A 20,235-nucleotide genomic window follows, 5' to 3' on the forward strand; every position below is an offset into this window, starting at 1 on the left:
TTCACAGAGTGTGATTCATCGCCAGATCACCATCTTCTACAGTATGTGTAAAACACTCCCTTTCCTGGCCCACGGTCCCTCCCAAACGCACAAGCCTATGATGTGTGCAGTATTTATAGCCTCTGCATTAAACAAATATAGCGAATGACTTGCAAACTAGGACTCAGCCGTGGTTTTAACGGCTGAAAAAGGGCACGTTTTGCCTCATTAGAAACCGCCTGCGATTTGCACACATGAGTTCCACACATCTCTACTGTGAATCTGATCTTACCACCATGGACGCAGAAAATATTTAACTTCGCTAGTTGATTTATGTTTGCACAATAAAAATAGTTGCTGCCAGCGAAAAAGGCCAATCAATAAAAAAAAACAGATGTCCACCTCCAGTGAATAAAATCAGTGAGTTTTTGGGTGTTCTACACCGAAAAAGAACGTTATAATGATGGATAATTCTGATTTCAATGAGAATCAAATGTAGTCCATGAGACTGCTTTTGAAAGAAATTACTTACTGGCTCCAAATCAGTGAGACACAGAAAATCAGTAAGAGTCGTTAAGAGAACCCTTGATGTTATAATTACATTTACGTCATTCAGTAACTTAATGACCTGGGAAACAAACAAGTTAAATATCTTCTCAATCGAGGTGCCTCCTGGTCTAATACTGTGGCATCTGTGTACGGTTCTGGTAAGATGCAAAAAAAATGGTTAGGGATGTTTACTGCTTTAAATCAAGATCATGTATTCCTGTGAATTCTAGTTATAATCTAGCACGTCATACCATTTGAGAATTAAAAAAAATAAATACAATAAAAAATAAAAACAGCAATATAAACTTGTGAGGAAATGTAAAACTGCTGAACTCTGTCTGCTAATCAAATTCTCAATGTGTTCCTGAACTGGTAGGAATATATACTGTAGTGCTGGAAGTCTATCGCAAAGTAGCACAGCGACACCTAAATCCTATTCCATCCATCTCCAATAAAATCTGAGTCAAATCAAATGTGTTACTGCAAAGTACATCCTGTCCTCCCAGACAGATGATGTGTTTGATTGCTCTATTTTAGAACATCATAAAACACTGAAAAACACAATGTTGCAGATCCCCAACGCAGAATTGTGTAGTTACATGACTCACCAGAACCCGGCATTTTTGTTTAGCAATAAATATGGAGTCAATTATCTTTGCCGTCGCTATTTTCTAATATATAAAAAGCAAAGCGTATATTAAGCCCTTCACAGCCACTAGAGAGCTGCAATGCATTACAGGCGCCTCTGGCAGTGAAGGAATAACATTGGCAAGAGGGAGAGGACATTTTTGTGATGATACCAAAGAGGAAAAGCGCACTTGGAAAACAGATTGAAGCTGCAGATAAAGCAATATCCTACGTGCTGATTGCGGAGGCCTCAGGGACAACATACAGCGTAAATCATAAAGACTTGCTGTATGCCCATATGGCACTGAAGGAGTTAACATTGTTAAAATGCAAGACATTGATTAAGGGTGGGCACTTTCACTAGTGTTTGGGTTGTAAAGCATTTCCACATGAGTAATGGGTATACACTGCACTCAAAGTCTATCAAATAATAATAATAATAATAATAATAATAATAATAATAATAATAATAATAATAATAATAAGCATTAGGTGCTGGAAACATACAGGATAGTCCTGCCCGCACTACCCTTAGATATATATGAACCAGGGAGTTTGTACGTAGCACATAAGGAAATCACACACAATTTATGCTAGGAAAATCATTCACTTAGAGCTTTGTGGAGGACAAGAAAAAACAGAGCAATAGCATTTCATCAGATCACCCCCAGTGTTAATACATCAAGACTAAACAACATTTAAATAGCAGATGTAGTTCCATTTTGAATCGCCATTGCCAGCTTGTAGAGGCTTCTTGGAGGAGGGGGAAGACTCTATTCGCATTTAACACCCATTACTTCCGTGTACCAATGTCATTAGACCGCACAATCACCCCCCCCCCCCATGTGATGTGTTGTTGCCTAGGCTAACCAGTGCACAAAGCCCAGTAGCCATGGCAACTCAAAACGCTGGAGCAGTGCATTATATACAGGAATTAAAGTGCTAAAAGTCTGCAATGAAATCCAGTGTGGAATGGAACGGGGACAACAAACTGCTGCAATATTCCTAGCTTTTGCAAAGGCTTTTGATACTGTTGATCATGCTATCCTGCTCAACAAACTCCAGAGCTCTGGAATAGGGAAGCATGCTTTAAACTGGTTTCAGTTCTACCTATCAGGTAGATCCCAACATGTGTCCATCTCAGGCTCTAACTCCAACCCCCTGGATATCACCTGTGGTGTCCCGCAAGGCTCTGTTCTGGGGCCCCTACTCTTCTCAGTGTTCATCAATGATCTTCCCACAGCTTGTAAGGAAGCCTCAATACACATGTATGCAGATGACACAATCCTATATGCACACAGCCATAGCCTCTCCGACCTTGAACACATACTTCAATCTGACTTTTTGAGACTCAAAAATTGGATTTCCCAAAACAAACTGTTTTTAAACACTGACAAGACTGTAACAATGGTATTTGGGACCAAGACTACATTTTTAAAGCTTCCAGCGACTGAGCTCCAGATTAGAACCAACGCTAACACCACCCTAACCCCGGTCACTAGTTTTAAATACCTGGGCTTATGGTTTGACTCCCACTTAACATTCGGGATGCACATTGATACCCTGACAACAAAGACCTATGCCAAACTAGGGGTACTTTACAGGAACAAATCCTCCCTAAGTCTCCTGGTCAGAAAGCGTATCGCACAGAAGATGCTAATGCCAATTATTGACTATGGAGACATAGTATGTGGCTCGGCACCTCAAACCCACCTTAGCAAACTTGACACCCTCTACAATTCAATTTGTCGTTTTGTTCTCCAATGCAACTACAACACACATCACTGAGAAATGCTCAAAGAACTAGATTGGTCATCACTTGAGTCTAGACGCAAAGTTCACCTTTCCTTTCTTGCCTTCAAATTCTTTCTGAGCAAGTTATCCATCTATCTGAACAAGCTCCTCACCCCTATCACATGCAGCACTTATCATCTGAGATTAGACTCCAAAGGACTGTTCATGGTCCCAAGGTTCAACAAAGTATCCGGCCGCTCCTCCTTCTCTAACCGTGCATCCCAAAACTGGAACAACCTACCAGAGACTCTCACAGCCACCACCAGTTTAAATTCTTTTAAATCTAAGGTTGTCTCACATTTTAATCTGGTCTGTATCTGTTGCATACGCCCATAATATATATTTTCTTTAACTGTTGTGACATAGTCCAAAGATGTTATGCAGCTTTCTGCCCCGTTTTAGGTTAGAAAGTGCATGAATTGTGCAAAATGATCCGTTCCACAGCTTCACATTAACTCAGGCTGGTGGATGGAAAATCCAGACCACACATGTGTATAGTTCTCCCTCATCTGCTCTCCTAATCACTAGCACAGGTATTTAGAGCAGAGAGGTTTGCATTTCAGTCTCTCTTCTTAGAGCCTGGAGACTGGGGGTTTCGCTGCTCCCCTGTATCCAGTTCGGGGTGGACGGCCCCTTCAAGTACCACAGTACCAGATGATTTGCCTGGACACTTGGGACCGAGTTCCCACCACGAACAGATAAGACAAACACATGTTTATTGCCGTATCTAAAAGACTGTATGCTTTATCTAGTGACCCTAAATGAGGGGGCATTGTTTTAAACTGGGGAACCAGGTTAGTTGGCCCAGCAGCAGTTAGAGAGGTTGATTCTGCTGTGTAGTTAGATCCCTGAATGGGATAGGATTTTGTTTATATGATTTGGTTTTTGGTTCTTGAAATAACAGTGTGGGAAATACTATAACACTGACATGAGTAAATCGCTGAATGTTAATATCTGAGTGCCTCTTGCCTACACATGTTAAAGCTGCAGTCCCTTACTTGGATGAAAATAAAGCAGGCAGAAGCCTGAGTTAAGCAACGTAATACTTTGCATGATCCTGTTTTTGTATAATTAACCCTAGAAGACTGTGTCGGGAAGAACCCAGACAGACGTCAGCGCTACAAAAGAGGGGCGTTTGTCACACTGTGCATGCAATGTCTTGTATATAATGTATACCCTGTTCATTTATACAACTGTATTTGTAACCATGTATTATTTGTCTTAACTCTGTGCCCAGGACATACTTGAAAACGAGAGGTAACTCTCAATGTATTACTTCCTGGTAAAATATTTTATAAATAATTTATACAGTAATGTGAATTAAAATAAATGTGGAACTGGAACCATGCTGGTAAAACGTAGTTAAGGAAATCACCTTATAAATAGAGACGGACGAATCAGCCCAAATCTGTTTCCTGGATAAAGTATAGGATACCCTACAGATGTTGCAAGACTTACTGTCCCCGGGGGCCGCAGTCAAAGTCAACGGCACAGGGGACAATGTCTGCCGTGATCGAACTGCGTGGGGTGCACGCTCCTCAGGTGCCACACCACTACGGTCACGTGATAGCGGATGGCAGTGACATCGAAGACACTTAGGGGCCTATTCTATAAGCCTGGATAAGCCACTTATCGAGCACTTATCAGCCAAAATGCCTACTGCTATTCAGTAAGCATCAATAACTGGGTGATAAAGGCATAAATCGCCCAAATTTTCAGCCGTCAAAAAAAAAATCGCCGGGTGGCTGTTGATAACCCAATCATCGGCAGGTTCTGAAATGCGTGCAATTCTAGTAGCCTCAATTTAGTTTATCAAGGATAATCGCGGCTGTAGAATGGCGAGTTTCTCCCAAAATCCTCACGCCAGGAATAGTTGGCGTCAGGCTGGGGAGGAGCTGCTGAGAAGCGGCAAGACAGGACTTAGAAAAAAAAAATGCATGTTTCCTGCATCGGATTAATGCCGGGAGTCTCCGGAGCTGATACCCATTAATATCTGCACCGGAGGCCCCCGGCATGAATCCCATGCAATAAAAATGCATTTACAGGCAACTTCATTACCATAGCGGCTAACTGCTAAGGCAATGGAGGGGTTAACTACCAGTGCCATCTTTATTTTGGGTAGCGGGGGTGGGTGAAGGTGGTATTTGGCCCTTGGTGGGTGTTTAGGCTTTGCGAGTGGGTTGTGGGTGGAGTTAACCCCTTCATTGCCTTAGCAGTTAGTACCATTTTGAATTGCCGTTCATTGGTGATTTGGTAGATGGTGCTTCACCAGTAAGTGCTCTATTGTATATGAACAATATATTCAGAGTATAGTCCCAATGTCCTTTAACTGTATAATAACAGAAATCACCCAGGGGAGATTAAGGGACCTAGTGGTGCCCACCTGGCTACCACAGAGATTGGTCACCTGGTAAGTGATTACCTACCCATAGGGTTTAGATCAATAAAACAACAGGCACTGAAAAGGTAAACACAGAGGGGCTGTTCCTTTTACCTGACAGTGAAATCCAGACAGGGAAAAACTCTGCAGTGTGCAATCCTGAATGGTAGAGATCAGGATATGTAGAAGGGAAGGAGCACAGCATCCGCATCAGTAGATCAAAAATAGATAGGGCAACGCCAGATGTAATAAAATTGTGTTTATTGCACAATCAACTTAGCAATGAAGGTGTAGGAAACACACCAACATGTTTCATCCCCCTTGATAAAGTCCTGTTGGATGAAACATGTTGGTGTGTTTCCTACACCTTCATTGCTAAGCTGATTGTGCAATAAACACAATGTTACTACATCTGGAGTTGCCCTATCTATTTTTGATCCACTGATGCGGAAGCTGTGCTCCTTTCCTTCTACATATCCTGAATTGCCATTCACTTTAAGGGATGATGTCACATCCCTTTGTACTAATGTGACCTATCACATGGTACAGCAACCAATGGGATTGTCTTCAATCCCATTGGCTGTAATACTATGTGATATAGCCACGTGCTTTTAAGGATGTGACGTAAAGATTGGAGATGACGTCACATCCTTAGCCGCTAAGGTAATGAAGCTGTTTTTATTTTAATAACAGAGTATTGTAGCGGGGGGGTCTCCGGATCGCATTCATTTCAGCCCCGGGGACGCCCTGCTTCCTGAGTTACAGGCCCCTGGTATGGGGTGTTGGTATCTCGCTGCATTGTTTAAATTTCCTGAATTACTTGGCAGGGACATTTAAACTTTGCGGAGATACCGGCACCCCATAACGGGACCTGTAACTCAGGAAGCAGGGAGTCCCTGAGGCTGAAATTAATGCGGTTCAACTACGGAGACCCCCTGCTTCAATCCGATGTTAATAAAATAAAAGCAGTGTGATCGCCGGTAAGAGCTGTGCAGGGAGATGAAGCTCTCTCTGTGCGGGGAGATCGCCTGTAAGAGCTTGCAGGGAGATGAAGCTCTCTCTGTGCAGGGAGATGTAGGGAGATTGCCTGTAAGAGCTGTGCAGGGAGATGAAGCTCTCTCTGTGCGGGGAGATCGCCTGTAAAGCTGTGCAGGGAGATGCAGCTCTCTCTGTGCAGGGAGATCGCCTGTAAGAGCTGTGCAGGGAGATGCGGCTCTCTCTGTGCAGGGAGATCACCTGTGCAGGGAGACGCAGCTCTCTCTGTGCATGGGAGATTGCCTGTAAGAGATGTGCAGGGAGACGCAGCTCTCTCTGTCCATGGGAGATTGCCTGTAAGAGCTGTGCAGGGACATGAAGCTCTCTGTGCGGGGAGATCGCCTGTAAGAGCTGTGCAGGGAGATGAAGCTCTCTGTGCAGGGAGATCGCCTGTAAGAGCTGTGCAGGGAGATGAAGCTCTCTCTGTGCGGGGAGATCACCTGTAAGAGCTGTGCAGGGAGATGAAGCTCTCTCTGTGCGGAGAGATCGCCTGTAAGAGATGTGCAGGGAGATGCAGCTCTCTCTGTGCAGGGAGATTGCCTGTAAGAGATGTGCAGGGAGACGCAGCTCTCTCTGTGCAGGGAGATCGCCTGTAAGAGCTGTGCAGGGAGATGAAGCTCTCTCTGTGCAGCTCTTACAGACAGATCGCAGGGGCAGAACTTAGAAAAAGACAGAGCTAAAGGCACTGCTATCCCGAGCGGTATTGGCATTTTCCTACCTACAGTAACTATATTTGACTTGCGATGACTCTTTCTGAATACCGTGATAACACAAAACGTCAGACCGTTAGGCAGGTCATACCAAAACGTTCAATATAGCAGTGATTTTATCGAAGCTACTAGAGTAAGCCCCTATGTTAGATAAGGTGCTACAGTAAGTGATCAAGTCTCATAATGAACAAGAGTTACAATCAGTGGTGATACCCTAAACTGAAGAGTTGAAGAATGTGCATTACAGCATTATATGTACAGTAGATCAAAAGTGAAGGAGGTGCGATGTCCTCAAAAGCATAATGAGAGTCATTTGAATGTACAGTGTAGATGTAATAAAATTACCTCTTTATCCAGTGACGCTTCCAGATGTAATGGCTTGTCAGACATGAGGAACTGCCTTGTAGTCTCAGCCATTGGCTGTGGGCCAGGTCTCTCAGGGGCATATTGAACTTTTCTGATTACTAAACGCACTGAATTTCTGTAAGACAATTTTTAACGAACTATAGTGAAACAAATGACATTTGCATGCACATATTTGGAAATAGCTGGGAATCCTGACTGATCTGCAAACACATGCTATATTCCATTCAGGATAGCTTTGTGTTGAATGGAGAAGATAATAAGACAACATCATTAAACATAGTTAATGCAAAGATACATTTCATGGGTTCTGCGAATTCATAATGCTTTCCAATTACATCCATAAGCCGATACAGCACATTGGTGCGATTTAATTAAAGCAGAGCTACAGTGTTATACGCATGAGAGTGAAAGTATTACTGTATGTAGAGATGTCGGCTGTCTTACCTTACTGAAGCCGTAGCTTACCAAGTAAAGAGCTGTGGCTTCATGGCTTCCCCCACATTGATGTGGGTTGGTCCATTACTTCCAAAACGGACCAACCCACAGCAAGGATTCCACACTGCCAGGGGAAGCTGTGGCTGGGATTCTGTGGTATCCCCCGGCAAAAACAAAGTGAAGAACCATATTTAAGTACTTTTTTTTTAAAGAATACTTTACATACATGTTTTATATGTGACTGCAAGGTAGCTTAATGCGTGTCGAGGACTATGTTGGTCACATACTTCATAACCAATAATATAAAATAAAGCCAATTACACTTATCAGTTTTTTGTTTGTTTTTTACCCGATGACTTAAACTTAAACTAATGGAACTGAATAAGATCTAATGTCATGAGCACCCTAATACCCTTTGTACCATTGTTAAACTAATGGAGAACTATTTCAGAAATCCATCGCCTTCAACATACTCATCCTTTGGTGCATAGTTAGAGGTATTACTGGTATTTTTATTGAGTTAATTTAGTTTTTTGTATAAGTGGTTTTCTGTGATAATGCTTCATTTTGTATTCATTTTTATGACTTTGGGATAATTGCTTTTTGTGAATTATTGATAGTTTTGTGCATCTTTGAGTGCTCTTACAACTTAAATCACATCTCCAACTTTTCACGACCAACATATCTACTGGGACCGCAAGTTGGCGATGCCATCAAACGTAGGAGTTTATCAACATACAATTGTGGAATTTTCCAGCGTTACCCCGAGCACAGCTTAGTGAATCTGGGGTAAAACATTGTTTTTTGTTAGTTAGCTCCTTTCTATCCCTTTTGTTAAAAAAATTTTTTAAATGTACAGTATGATTTTCATCTCACTAAAAACAGACTTACATGAATTAGCAAACACTCTACCAACGCCAAGTTAAAATGTGGGTCAAAATGTCTCAGTGGCCCATGTATCAGGGTCTCAATGTGCAGATGTACAGTAGCCACATTCAGGTAGCAGTTTGCCCCAAGGAAACTGCAGCTACAGTATAATGCTGCATTAACCTGAGCTGATGTGACATGAATCTAATTGCATTGTCTCTTCACATGTATATTTTTAACCCACTGATTGATCTGCAACCCACTGTCTTAAAAGAATTACCCCCCATGCCTTAATTTTTGATCTTGGTATGTTTGAATATCAAAAGGTGTAATTTTTTTTATGGTGTGCTGCTAATTGTCTAACAGGCAGATTTATTGTGGGGAGGGTCATCTGACTGCTTAGATGTATAAATGTAGCATCAGTTTAAGGGACGCGTTGGCTGGGTAGCATTGGCATCTTACGAGTGATGCATTTAAAGTGATCATTTTAAGTGAGAATATATAGTTAGACTATAGTTCACTAGAGGTAACTGGAGACTGGACCTACTGCAAACTCTTCTACACAAGGCAACAAATGGTGAGCTTCTACCACACTATGGCCCCATGCTTGTTAGCCTGCACCATTTAAGCCCCCCTTTACACCTTATTTTACTGCAGCCTCTCCTAATACTGACTGCACACAACTACCTCCCAAACCCATACAGCCCATTGCAAACCCTGAATAGACCATAGCATTGCAATACAGCAAAACATTTGACAATGAAAAGGCACACCCCTGCTGTTTAGTCTGCACACACTTGGCTCACAACAGCTCCATGCAACATTACCTACATCTGGCATAATGAACCTGGTATATACCTCAACTTAGTTCTTTATCGTGGCCTCATGGAAATGTTACTCCCTCTATCCACTACAAACTCCTCCCTCCTGGCCTATACCCAATATCACCATACACCCTGGACAATTCAAAAGCCTTGCACTATCTACTGAATGTTGGTGGAGAACTCTAAAAACCAGCACACCAACCACTGCTCACTCTAATGGCAAACACCAAAAATGTACAACTTGTAAACAACTACTCAAATTTCTACTCATACTATTACTCTCTTTAGCAGGTGATATTGAACCTAACCCAGGCCCTCCCATTTCAACTCTGTCCCATACCGCTGAGAATACCCTCTTCAAATTCCAAAAAGGACTATCTGTCGCCCATATAAATATCCAGAGCCTACTGCCCAAACTAGATGACCTAAGAGCATGGTGCCTTATGCATAAACCAAAAGCCATCGTTCTCACAGAAACATGGCTAACCCCTAAATCTCCCGATGCAAATATCGCCATTCAGGGATACTCCATTTCTTGGAGAGATAGATCAAAGAGAGGTTGAGGGGTGTTCTTTTATATTGCAGACACCTTACAATTTACACTGTAAATTGCCCCCCCCCCCCAAGCCCACCCTCTTTTGAAATCCTAGTTGGCAGAATCTGCCTCCCCTTTTCTAAGCCCATCTTGCTTGCTGGCATCTACCACCCCCCTAAAGCCCCTCTACAATCCCTAACTGATATCACCCAGTTTCTTGGCTCCATTTCCTCTCTGAATGAGAAAAGTGAGCTGCTAGTTCTTGGGGATTTCAATTTCAATTGGCTTGACCCTAAAACCCAAAAAATCCAGATACAAATCAAATCGCTTAACCTTTCGCAACTCATTTCCCAACCGGCACGGACAAACCTGAAATCGCACAACCATTCCTTGCTAGACTGGATTCTCTCCTCAAATCCCAGCAGAATCAATTCCTCTGACATCCTTCCTGACATTTCCAGTGACCATGCAATAGTGTACTGTGTAAGGAAAATTAAACCGCCCCAATCAAGCCCTAAAATTCTCCTCACTGGAACATTTAGAAACTTTAACCCACAACAGTTTCTGGCTGACCTTACCAACTGCCCATGGCACAGAATCGATTTAATTCCCGACCCTGATTCTGCGCTCAACTATTTCCAATCCCAGTTCTTAAAACTCTGTGATACCCATGCTACACTATGCAGAATAAGGGTACGGGGTGCCCACCTTCCAATGGGTTACAACTGACCTTATAGCCCTCTACCAGTTCAGGGATGCCTTGTGGAAAAGCTACAAAGTAACTGGCACTACCAAGGATGTCAATCACTACAGATGCCTGCGGAACATGTGCACAAGGCAAACAAGGCATGCAAAAGCACAATATTACTCTGACAATCTCCTCCAGAATACATCAAACCCAGCTAACTTCTGGAAGGTTATCAACAATATATTCAAGCCTTCTAACCATCAACAGCCAAGTAATATCACTAAGGGGGATATTACTCTGACAAACCCCACTGACATTGCAAATGCATTCAATGATTACTTTGTGGGGTGTGCTACTAATTTATTAGCGAAACGCAAACCAAACCGCAAACATGAATCTCATCCTGGGAGTACCCATATAGCCCCATCCCCTCCAAACACTGCCCACAATTTTCAATTTGGCCCAGTATCCGAAGAAGAGATTACACAAGTGCTCCTCAAATTAAAACTAAGCAGCCAATGTGGACCTCACTTACTACAATCTAGGTTCCTATGACTTGGTGCCCCAGCAATTGCCAAACCAATTGCTTCCATAGTCAACTCTATCCTGTCTGCAGGCCATATCCCCAAGACCTGGAAAACTGTCAGAGTTTTCCCAATCTTCAAAAGTGGGGACAAAAACACTGCCTCAAACTACAGGCCAATCTCTCTTCTTCCAATACTATCCAAAGTCATGGAAAAATGTGTCCACTCCCAATTAAGCGATTACTATACCAAGACAAATTTCCCTAGCCAATTCCAATCTGGCTTCCACCCCAAACACTTCACCATAACTACACTGCTAAAAGTCTGCAATGTAATCCAGTGTGGAATGGAACGGGGACAACTCACTGGTGCAATATTCCTAGATTTTGCAGGGGCTTTTGATACTGTCGATCATGCTATCCTGCTTAACAAACTCCAGAGCTCTGGAATAGGCAAGCACGCTTTAAACTGGTTTCAGTCCTACTTATCAGGTAGATCCCAACATGTGTCCATCTCAGGCTCTAACTCCAACCCCCTGGATATCACCTGTGGTGTCCTGCAAAGCTCTGTTCTGGGGCCCCTACTCTTCACAGTGTTCTTCAATGATCTTCCAACAGCTTGTAAGGAAGCTTTAAAACACATGTATGCAGATGACACAATCCTATATGCACACAGCCATAGCCTCTCCGACCTTGAACACATACTTCAGTCTGATTTTTTGAGACTCGAAAACTGGATTTCCCAAAACAAACTGTTTTTAAACACTGACAAGACTGTAACAATGGTATTTGGGACCAAGACTACATTTTTAAAGCTCCAGATCGGAACCAAAGCTAACACCACCATAACTCCTGTTACTAGTTTTAAATACCTGGGCATATGGTTTGACTCCCACTTAACATTCGGGATGCACATTGATACCCTGACATCCAAAACCTATGCAACTCTAGGTGTACTTTACAGGAACAAATCCTCCCTAAGTCTGCTGGTCAGAAAACGTATCGCACAGCAGATGCTAATGCCAATTATCGATAGGTGCATGCCCAAGGAGTAGCGTTCTTTTTTTGTTTCCTTGCACCAGAGCCCACCAGTGACTAATAAATAAATAGTGATGTAAAAATATAAAGCATCATCAACTTGCACCTCTACAATGGAGAACATAGAGTAAATGGGGACCTCGCAAAATGACAAATTACGGTCTCCAACAGGCCACCTCTAATGTTGAAATACCAACAGAGAAAATCCTACTGTGGAGATTTTTCTTTATTTCTATAGACATTTAAAATCAACATGTGGGGCAACACGATGTTTAACTTTGAGTTCTATTTCCAATAAGGAGTGGAAGACCATTTGCCAGTACAACACGGTAATAATTGTGGGACTGTTGAAGTCTATCTCCATACAAGCTATTCATACTTAAGTTGAGATCTCTAATTTCAATGCTTTGATCATCCTTTCCACAAGATGGTAAACTGAGCCTTTGGTGTAATGTAAAGCCATTAAGAGTATTTCGTTGTTACTTGAAATGTGCCAACCCTGCAAATGATTTTCCGGAGAGTGGAGTATGGTATAAGCAAACCTCTCAGACATTTCAGAAAATGGAAAGATTAAGTCATGTAAGAGATCTGACATGCATCAGTGTGGCATTTAGCAAACTCCTAGATTGCTTACACTCAGCAAGGGGCTCCTATAACATTCAGTATTCATTAGCAAGGTCAACAGAAAGCTCTATCCATTGCCCACTATGTCACTGGGATATAGTTACAATATGGTATATATTTGGGAATGAGTGTGTTGTGAATAAAGAAAGCTCAAAGGGCACACAAATTAGGGTTAAACGGACAGCAGACAAGGGCAAATGTAACCCATGTAGTGTGGCTGCTTTCCCAGAAGTTGCCTATGCACTCCTATTAGAAATATTAAGGAAAGGATTTATAGACGGTAAGGGATTAGTATCTCAAAATGTTAACTTTGGTTATTAGTACATTAATCCCTGCATTGGAATATAATTGTCTATGTTGTCATGTCTAAGCCACACAGCCCTGCACAAATCGTGGTGCTTATATAAAAAATAAATCCAATTCTAATAATGTTGTTTCACAGGGTGTGAAATAAATTCTTTGGTGAGTGCTGCAGATTCTCTCTCTCTCTCTCTCCTCTCTCTCTCTTTCTCTCTCTATATATATATCTATATATCTATATATATCTATATATATATACATATACACACACACACACACACACACACATATATATATATATATATATATACATATATACATATATACATATATATACATATATATATATGTCTTAAATAAGGTAAATCCAACCTCCAAAGGAACAACAACAAGTGACATATTACACGTGTCATGATTTATTTAACAAAAATAAAGCCAAAATGGATAAGCCATGTGTGAAAAACTAAGTACACCTTATGATTCAATAGCTTGTAGAACCATCTTTAGCAGCAATAACTTGAAGTAATCATTTTCTGTATGACTTTATCAGTCTCTCACATCACTGTGGAGGAATTTTGGCCAACTCTTCTTTACAACGTTGCTTCAGTTCATTGAGGTTTGCGGACATTTGTTTATGCACAGCTCTCTTAAGGTCCCGCCACAGCATTTCAATCCGGTTGAGGTCTGTACTTTGACTGGGCCATTGCAACACCTTGATTCTTTTCTTTTTCAGCCATTCTGTTGTAGATTTGCTGGTGTGCTTGTGATCATTGTCCTGTTGCATGACCCAGTTTTGGCCAAGCTTTAGCTGTCGGACAAATGGCCTCACATTTGACTCTAGAATACTTTGGTATACAGAGGAGTTCATGGTCGACTCAATGACTGCAAGGTTCCCAGGTCCTGTGGCTGCAAAAACAAGCCCAAATCATCACCCCTCCACGACTGTGCTTGACAGTTGGTATGAGGTGTTTTTGCTGATATGCTGTGTTTGGTTTTTGCCAAGCGTGGCGCTGTGCATTATGGCCAAACATCTCCACTTTGGTCTCGTCTGTCCAAAGGACATTGTTCCAGAAGTTTTGTGGTTTGTTCAGATGCAATTTTGCATGCCTCAGCTATGCTGCCATGTTCTTTTTAGAGAGAAGAGGCTTTCTCCTGGCAACCCTTCCAAACAAACCATACTTGTTCAGTCTTTTTCTAATTGTACTATCATGAACTTTAACATTTAATATGCTAACTGAGGCCTATAGAGTCTGAGATGTAACTCTTGGGTATTTTGCAATTTCACTGAGCATTGCACGGTCTGACCTTGGGGTGAATTTGCTGGGATGTCCAGCCCTGGGAAGATTGGCAGCTGTCTTGAATGTTTTCCACTTTTGAATAATCTTTCTCACTGTAGAATGATGGACTTTAAATTGTTTGGAAATAGCCTTATACCCCTTTACAGATTGATGGGCAGCAACAATTGCTTCTCTAAGATCATTGCTGATGTCTTTCCTCCTTGGCATTGTGTTAACACACACATGAATGCTACAGACCAGCAAACTGCTAAAACTTCAGCTTTTATAGAGGTGGTCACACTTGCTGATGATCAATTAATCAAGGGTATTTGATTAGCAGCACCTGTCTGCTACTTAGCATCTTAATTCCTATGGAAGCAGTAAGGGTGTACTTAGTTTTTCACACATAGCGTCTCCATTTTGGCTTTATTTTTGTTAAATAAATCATGACACAGTGTAATATGTCATGTGTTGTTGTTCATCTGAGGTTGTATTTACCTAATTTTTAGACCTGCTAAGGAACCGATGATTGTTATAATGTCCTTATATGTTAAACAATGGAATTCAAAGAGGGTGTACTTTCTTTTTCACATGACTGTATATACACAAATATTAGTATTGGTACAATTGTACCCTTTGAGATTTATTTAAGGGGGGGTGTTTTAGTAAGACACACAATGTTGTCTTACACAGAGTTGTGAGTCTGTAACCAGTCTAATGCTGCCTGATTTTTGCATCACAAACTAAGTAAACCCTCGACACCTACTGTATATACTGTGTATACTGTACTGGGTTTATTTGAATAAAAATGCAGTGTTATAATATACAAAGTTGCATATCTGCAGTTAGTCCAATGTTGCCCTGTATTTGTGCAGCCAATAGATTCAGTCTTAATTGGACACTTCTTCAGAGATATTATTCTCTTTTAATGATTAAGAAAGTCTCACTCTGCTTGCTTGTGTATAAAAGTGTTTCAGTGTGCACTATTAGAGCCCACATAGATCCAATTGTATAGCGCCAACAGTTCTATTGATATATTAAGCCTTTCCTTGCAGGAGTTATATGACTGTGATTTAATTACATTATTAACTTTAGGAAATTGGATCGGTAGAAATGAAACAGAGCTCAAAGAAAATTCCACAATACGGTCTCCTATTTTTATATCGCATATATATATATATATATATATATATATATATATATATATATATATATATATATATATATATATTTATATATATATAAAAAGAGAAGAAAAAAGCGCCCGATCTTCGTGTGATAACGTAAATTTTTTTTTAATAAAACAAGTGTGAAGACAATTCAAAACTCACAAGAGTACGATATAAAAAAGCATTGTATAAGTTTAATGTCATTTATACCTGAAGAAGTCAGAGAAAGTCTGAGGAAACGCGAAGGGATGGTATTATTGCGCATGATTTAGTGCTCATTTGACTTTTATTAGCAGCCAAAAGGTTTGAGCAGGCCAAACTTTGCTCCGGTACACTGGGACTCTTTCATTAGAGGGAACCTACGCCACAGGACTGTGTTTGACGGAGGAATTTGAAACCAGTTACACCACTAATGAGGAGTGACGACATCCATTCCCAGCGGAAGACATTATCACATGAAGATCGGGCGCTTTTTTTCTTCTCTTTTTTCTTAGGTTCGTCAAGGGAGTTTGTTGACGCTGCAGACACGAACCGGATGGTGGTGATTATATCACACAATGCTTGTTTTTATTGTACCCTTGTGAGTGCATTTTTTATCCCCCCTCTCCCCCTCCCCTCATTAAAATACTATTTTACGCTATGGGCGTGCGCTCTCTCTTCCTGTTTTTCCCCTAGATTCACTGTGGACTTGGTTTGACCACACTGAGAGCTGCCGGAGACCCTCCACACCGGAACCAACACCATTACTGGACTTATTTTTGAGGACTGGTTTTTATACATTTTTTTTTTTTCTTATATTATCCATTTATTCCTTTTGTTTCTCTGTTTATTTATTTTTGTCATATATCTATATGTATACAATTATCATATTGTTTTCTGGTTTATAGTTTGATTGATTTGGTTATATATATGTAATTTTTACTATATGGTACATATTAGTTATTATTATTCATTAATTATATTATTTGGTTTATGAACTTTATAGATTTAGCTTAATAGAGGCGCTGCTTTTTTCTTTTTTGTTTGTCATATATATATATATATATATATATATATATATATATATATATATATATTTATATATATATAAAAAGAGAAGAAAAAAGCGCCCGATCTTCGTGTGATAACGTAATTTTTTTTTTAATAAAACAAGTGTGAAGACAATTCAAAACTCACAAGAGTACGATATAAAAAAGCATTGTATAAGTTTAATGTCATTTATACCTGAAGAAGTCAGAGAAAGTCTGAGGTAACGCGAAGGGATGGTATTATTGCGCATGATTTAGTGCTCATTTGACTTTTATTAGCAGCCAAAAGGTTTGAGCAGGCCAAACTTTGCTCCGGTACACTGGGACTCTTTCATTAGAGGGAACCTACGCCACAGGACTGTGTTTGACGGAGGAATTTGAAACCAGTTACACCACTGATGAGGAGTGACGACATCCATTCCCAGCGGAAGACATTATCACATGAAGATCGGGCGCTTTTTTTCTTCTCTTTTTTCTTAGGTTCGTCAAGGGAGTTTGTTGCACCCAAGAAGAAAGCTGCCAGCATCTTTGTTTTATTTGAGATCAACACAGGTCTTATACATTTTTTTTATTAGATTCACTCACATAGTATACATACATATATTTGGACAATAATATACACATATATATTTTTCACATATATAAATATTTTTTTCACTCATGATTTTTATTTTTTCTATTTTTGTATTTTTAATCTTTATATTTTTTTAATTATATATTATTTTTGTTCAATTATATTTGCATTAAGTTAGCATTGTAGTTACATTATTGATCATTGTATGGACACATGATTTGTGTTCATTATTACCTTATTAACTAAACTAGTGGTATTCACATTGATTTATTATAACATCATTTTCAATTTAACATTTCTGGTTATATCCTTGCATTTAGGCGCAGTCTTTTTCTTTTTTTCCCCAAATTGAGATATATATATATATATATATATATGAACTAACAAAACAAGAAAAAGCAGCGCCTCAATGGGTATAAATAGTGATAAAATTCTTATATATGGTGTTAATAGCAAATAACAATATGATTAGTGTCAGTGCCTGCGTGTAAAACAATAAACATATATTCAATAAAATAACTTAAAATAAACGCAGTACATTAATGTGCAAAAAAGAAAAGAAAATGAAGTGAAAAACCAGTCCTTTGTGAAATAGTTCGTCAATGAAATTAATGACGTATGTGCAGGGGGTCTCCGGCTGTTCTCAAGAGGATTAACCACATCCTATGGAATCTGTAGAGGAGAAAGAGAAGAGAGCGCACGCCCCATAGTATAAAACTGTATATTTAATGATGGGAAGGAGGAGGGAGGGGAAAGAATATCACTCACAAGGGTAAGGAAGTTAAAAGCATGTCGTGATTATATCACCACCATCCGGTATCTTTGCTTGTCTCTGATGTCCGTCAGTCTCTGGATGATGGAGGATCTGTGATCATCAGGATGTTTCAGAGCGTGGAAGAAGTACACCGGAATCGTGTTGGAGTCCTCAGAGAATCTCCTAGCTGTATGGCCTCAAGCTGTTAGACGCACGAACCGGCCTGTTCATGCACACACGTGATGACGAAATGTCCGTACGTGACGTATTGCGTAATGACGCTCCCTGACGCGTTTCGTCACACTCGGGCGACTTTCTCAAAGGGTGATCAAACCATCACCCTTTGAGAAAGTCGCCCGAGTGTGACAAAACGCGTCAGGGAGCGTCATTACGCAATACGTCACGACATGCTTTTAACTTCCTTACCCTTGTGAGTGATATTCTTTCCCCTCCCTCCTCCTTCCCATCATTAAATATACAGTTTTATACTATGGGGCGTGCGCTCTCTTCTCTTTCTCCTCTATATATATATATATATAATATATACACACACAGTGGTTGACAAATCACCCAAAAATCTACTCGCCGTACCAAAAAAATCTACTCGCCACCTAGTCCCGCCCCCCATTCCTGCCCTGCTTGGGCAGCCATGAGGAGGTCGCCATGGGGTCAAATCCAGTCACCACGGGCCTGTAGGTGAATGGATTTGTCGAACACTGTATGTATATATATATATATATATATATATATATATATATATATATATATATATGTATATATGTATATATGTATATATATATATATATATAGAAAAATAGGAAAAAAAAGCACCAAATCCTAGTGCATTACTGTGTAAAATCGATATATTTAATTCCCAAAAATCTCAATAAAAATTAACTCACAAACATAGAACAAATATAAGCATGTTATGAGATATACTCATGCTCCTAGGACCAGGAAACACTGCTTCACTGCTGTATTGACTCCGTGACACCACTTACCTATTCACCTTGAGAAAGCGTCTCTCGCGAAACGCGCGCTTCGGCGCTGTCTTCAGACGTGCACGCGCAGAGTCTGATTGCCACCGCACCTGACTTCCTCGCACTGCGAGCTGGTGCGGCTCTCTGTTTGTGTAACACACATAGGTTTTTCTAAGTGCCCCGACGGACACACAAAACCTCCTCCTCAGTATCAGTTACAGGGACGTTATTCTCAGTAAGATTCTGTGTACCCACGTGTGCTATTGAACAACGAAGGCAGCATTCTGATCCAGTGGTGTCACGGAGTCAATACAGCAGTGAAGCAGTGTTTCCTGGTCCTAGGAGCATGAGTATATCTCATAACATGCTTATATTTGTTCTATGTTTGTGAGTTCATTTTTATTGAGATTTTTGGGAATTAAATATATCGATTTTGCACAGTAATGCATTAGGATTTGGCGCTTTTTTTAATTTTTTTTCTATGCAGGTGGAGAGGGAGGTCGTTGTACCCTTTTAAAGAAGCTGTCTGTTTTTCCTGCTAGTGCAACATTTACTCCCCAATCATTGGATACAATTGTTTGGTCTCCATAGGACTATCTGCATTGAGCAGAAAAAGGAAGGTTCACAGCACTACAAAATTATTTTTATGTTTATTTGCATTTTTTAGCTGTTTACTTATTAGACATTGAATCACATGCATTTTTGGTATATATTCATTTTTTTAAGGTTATATTGTATTAACTATATATTTTACAATTTATATTCATCTATATACCATCTATTTCTGGCAATTCATACATTAGCGCAGTCCTCTATTGTACATATATATATATATAGTGCAGAATAAATGAGTTCTTCAGTATTAGGTGATACCTTTTTTATTGGACTAACAATTTATGTCATATGTCCTCTCGCCATATTTGCACTCACTTTATGTATATATTTTTATCTTCCTCAGCATTCTATTACAATAGTAGATAATCGAATGGCTGACATTCAACTGTTTGTGTCTATTGTCCAGTATAGAAATCTGAACTAGCGGGATTCATTATCTGTTATCTCTGAAAAGGATAGATAATTGTCCTTGATATTGAATCTGTGTTCACCCACCTTTGTAACAACAGGAATATATTCTTATTCATGGTTTGAACTAACTATTGTAACAACTGTGTCAACTTC

At 40.2% G+C, this 20,235-nt stretch overlaps 1 protein-coding gene across 11 annotated transcripts in view; it reads right to left on the reverse strand.

Moving 5' to 3' along the window:
- Nucleotides 1–20,235, reverse strand: part of LOC142490456 (beta-arrestin-1) — a 338,250-nt gene that overhangs the window by 32,980 nt on the left and 285,035 nt on the right. For all 11 annotated transcript variants that reach the window (XM_075592783.1, XM_075592788.1, XM_075592782.1 and 8 more), the window contains one exon: nucleotides 7,420–7,555. In XM_075592783.1, the coding sequence (XP_075448898.1) occupies nucleotides 7,420–7,555 (136 nt within the window). The remainder of the gene's footprint in view (nucleotides 1–7,419; nucleotides 7,556–20,235) is intronic.

This window comes from Ascaphus truei, chromosome 3 (genome assembly GCF_040206685.1).
Source record: "Ascaphus truei isolate aAscTru1 chromosome 3, aAscTru1.hap1, whole genome shotgun sequence".
Lineage (NCBI taxonomy): Eukaryota > Metazoa > Chordata > Amphibia > Anura > Ascaphidae > Ascaphus > Ascaphus truei.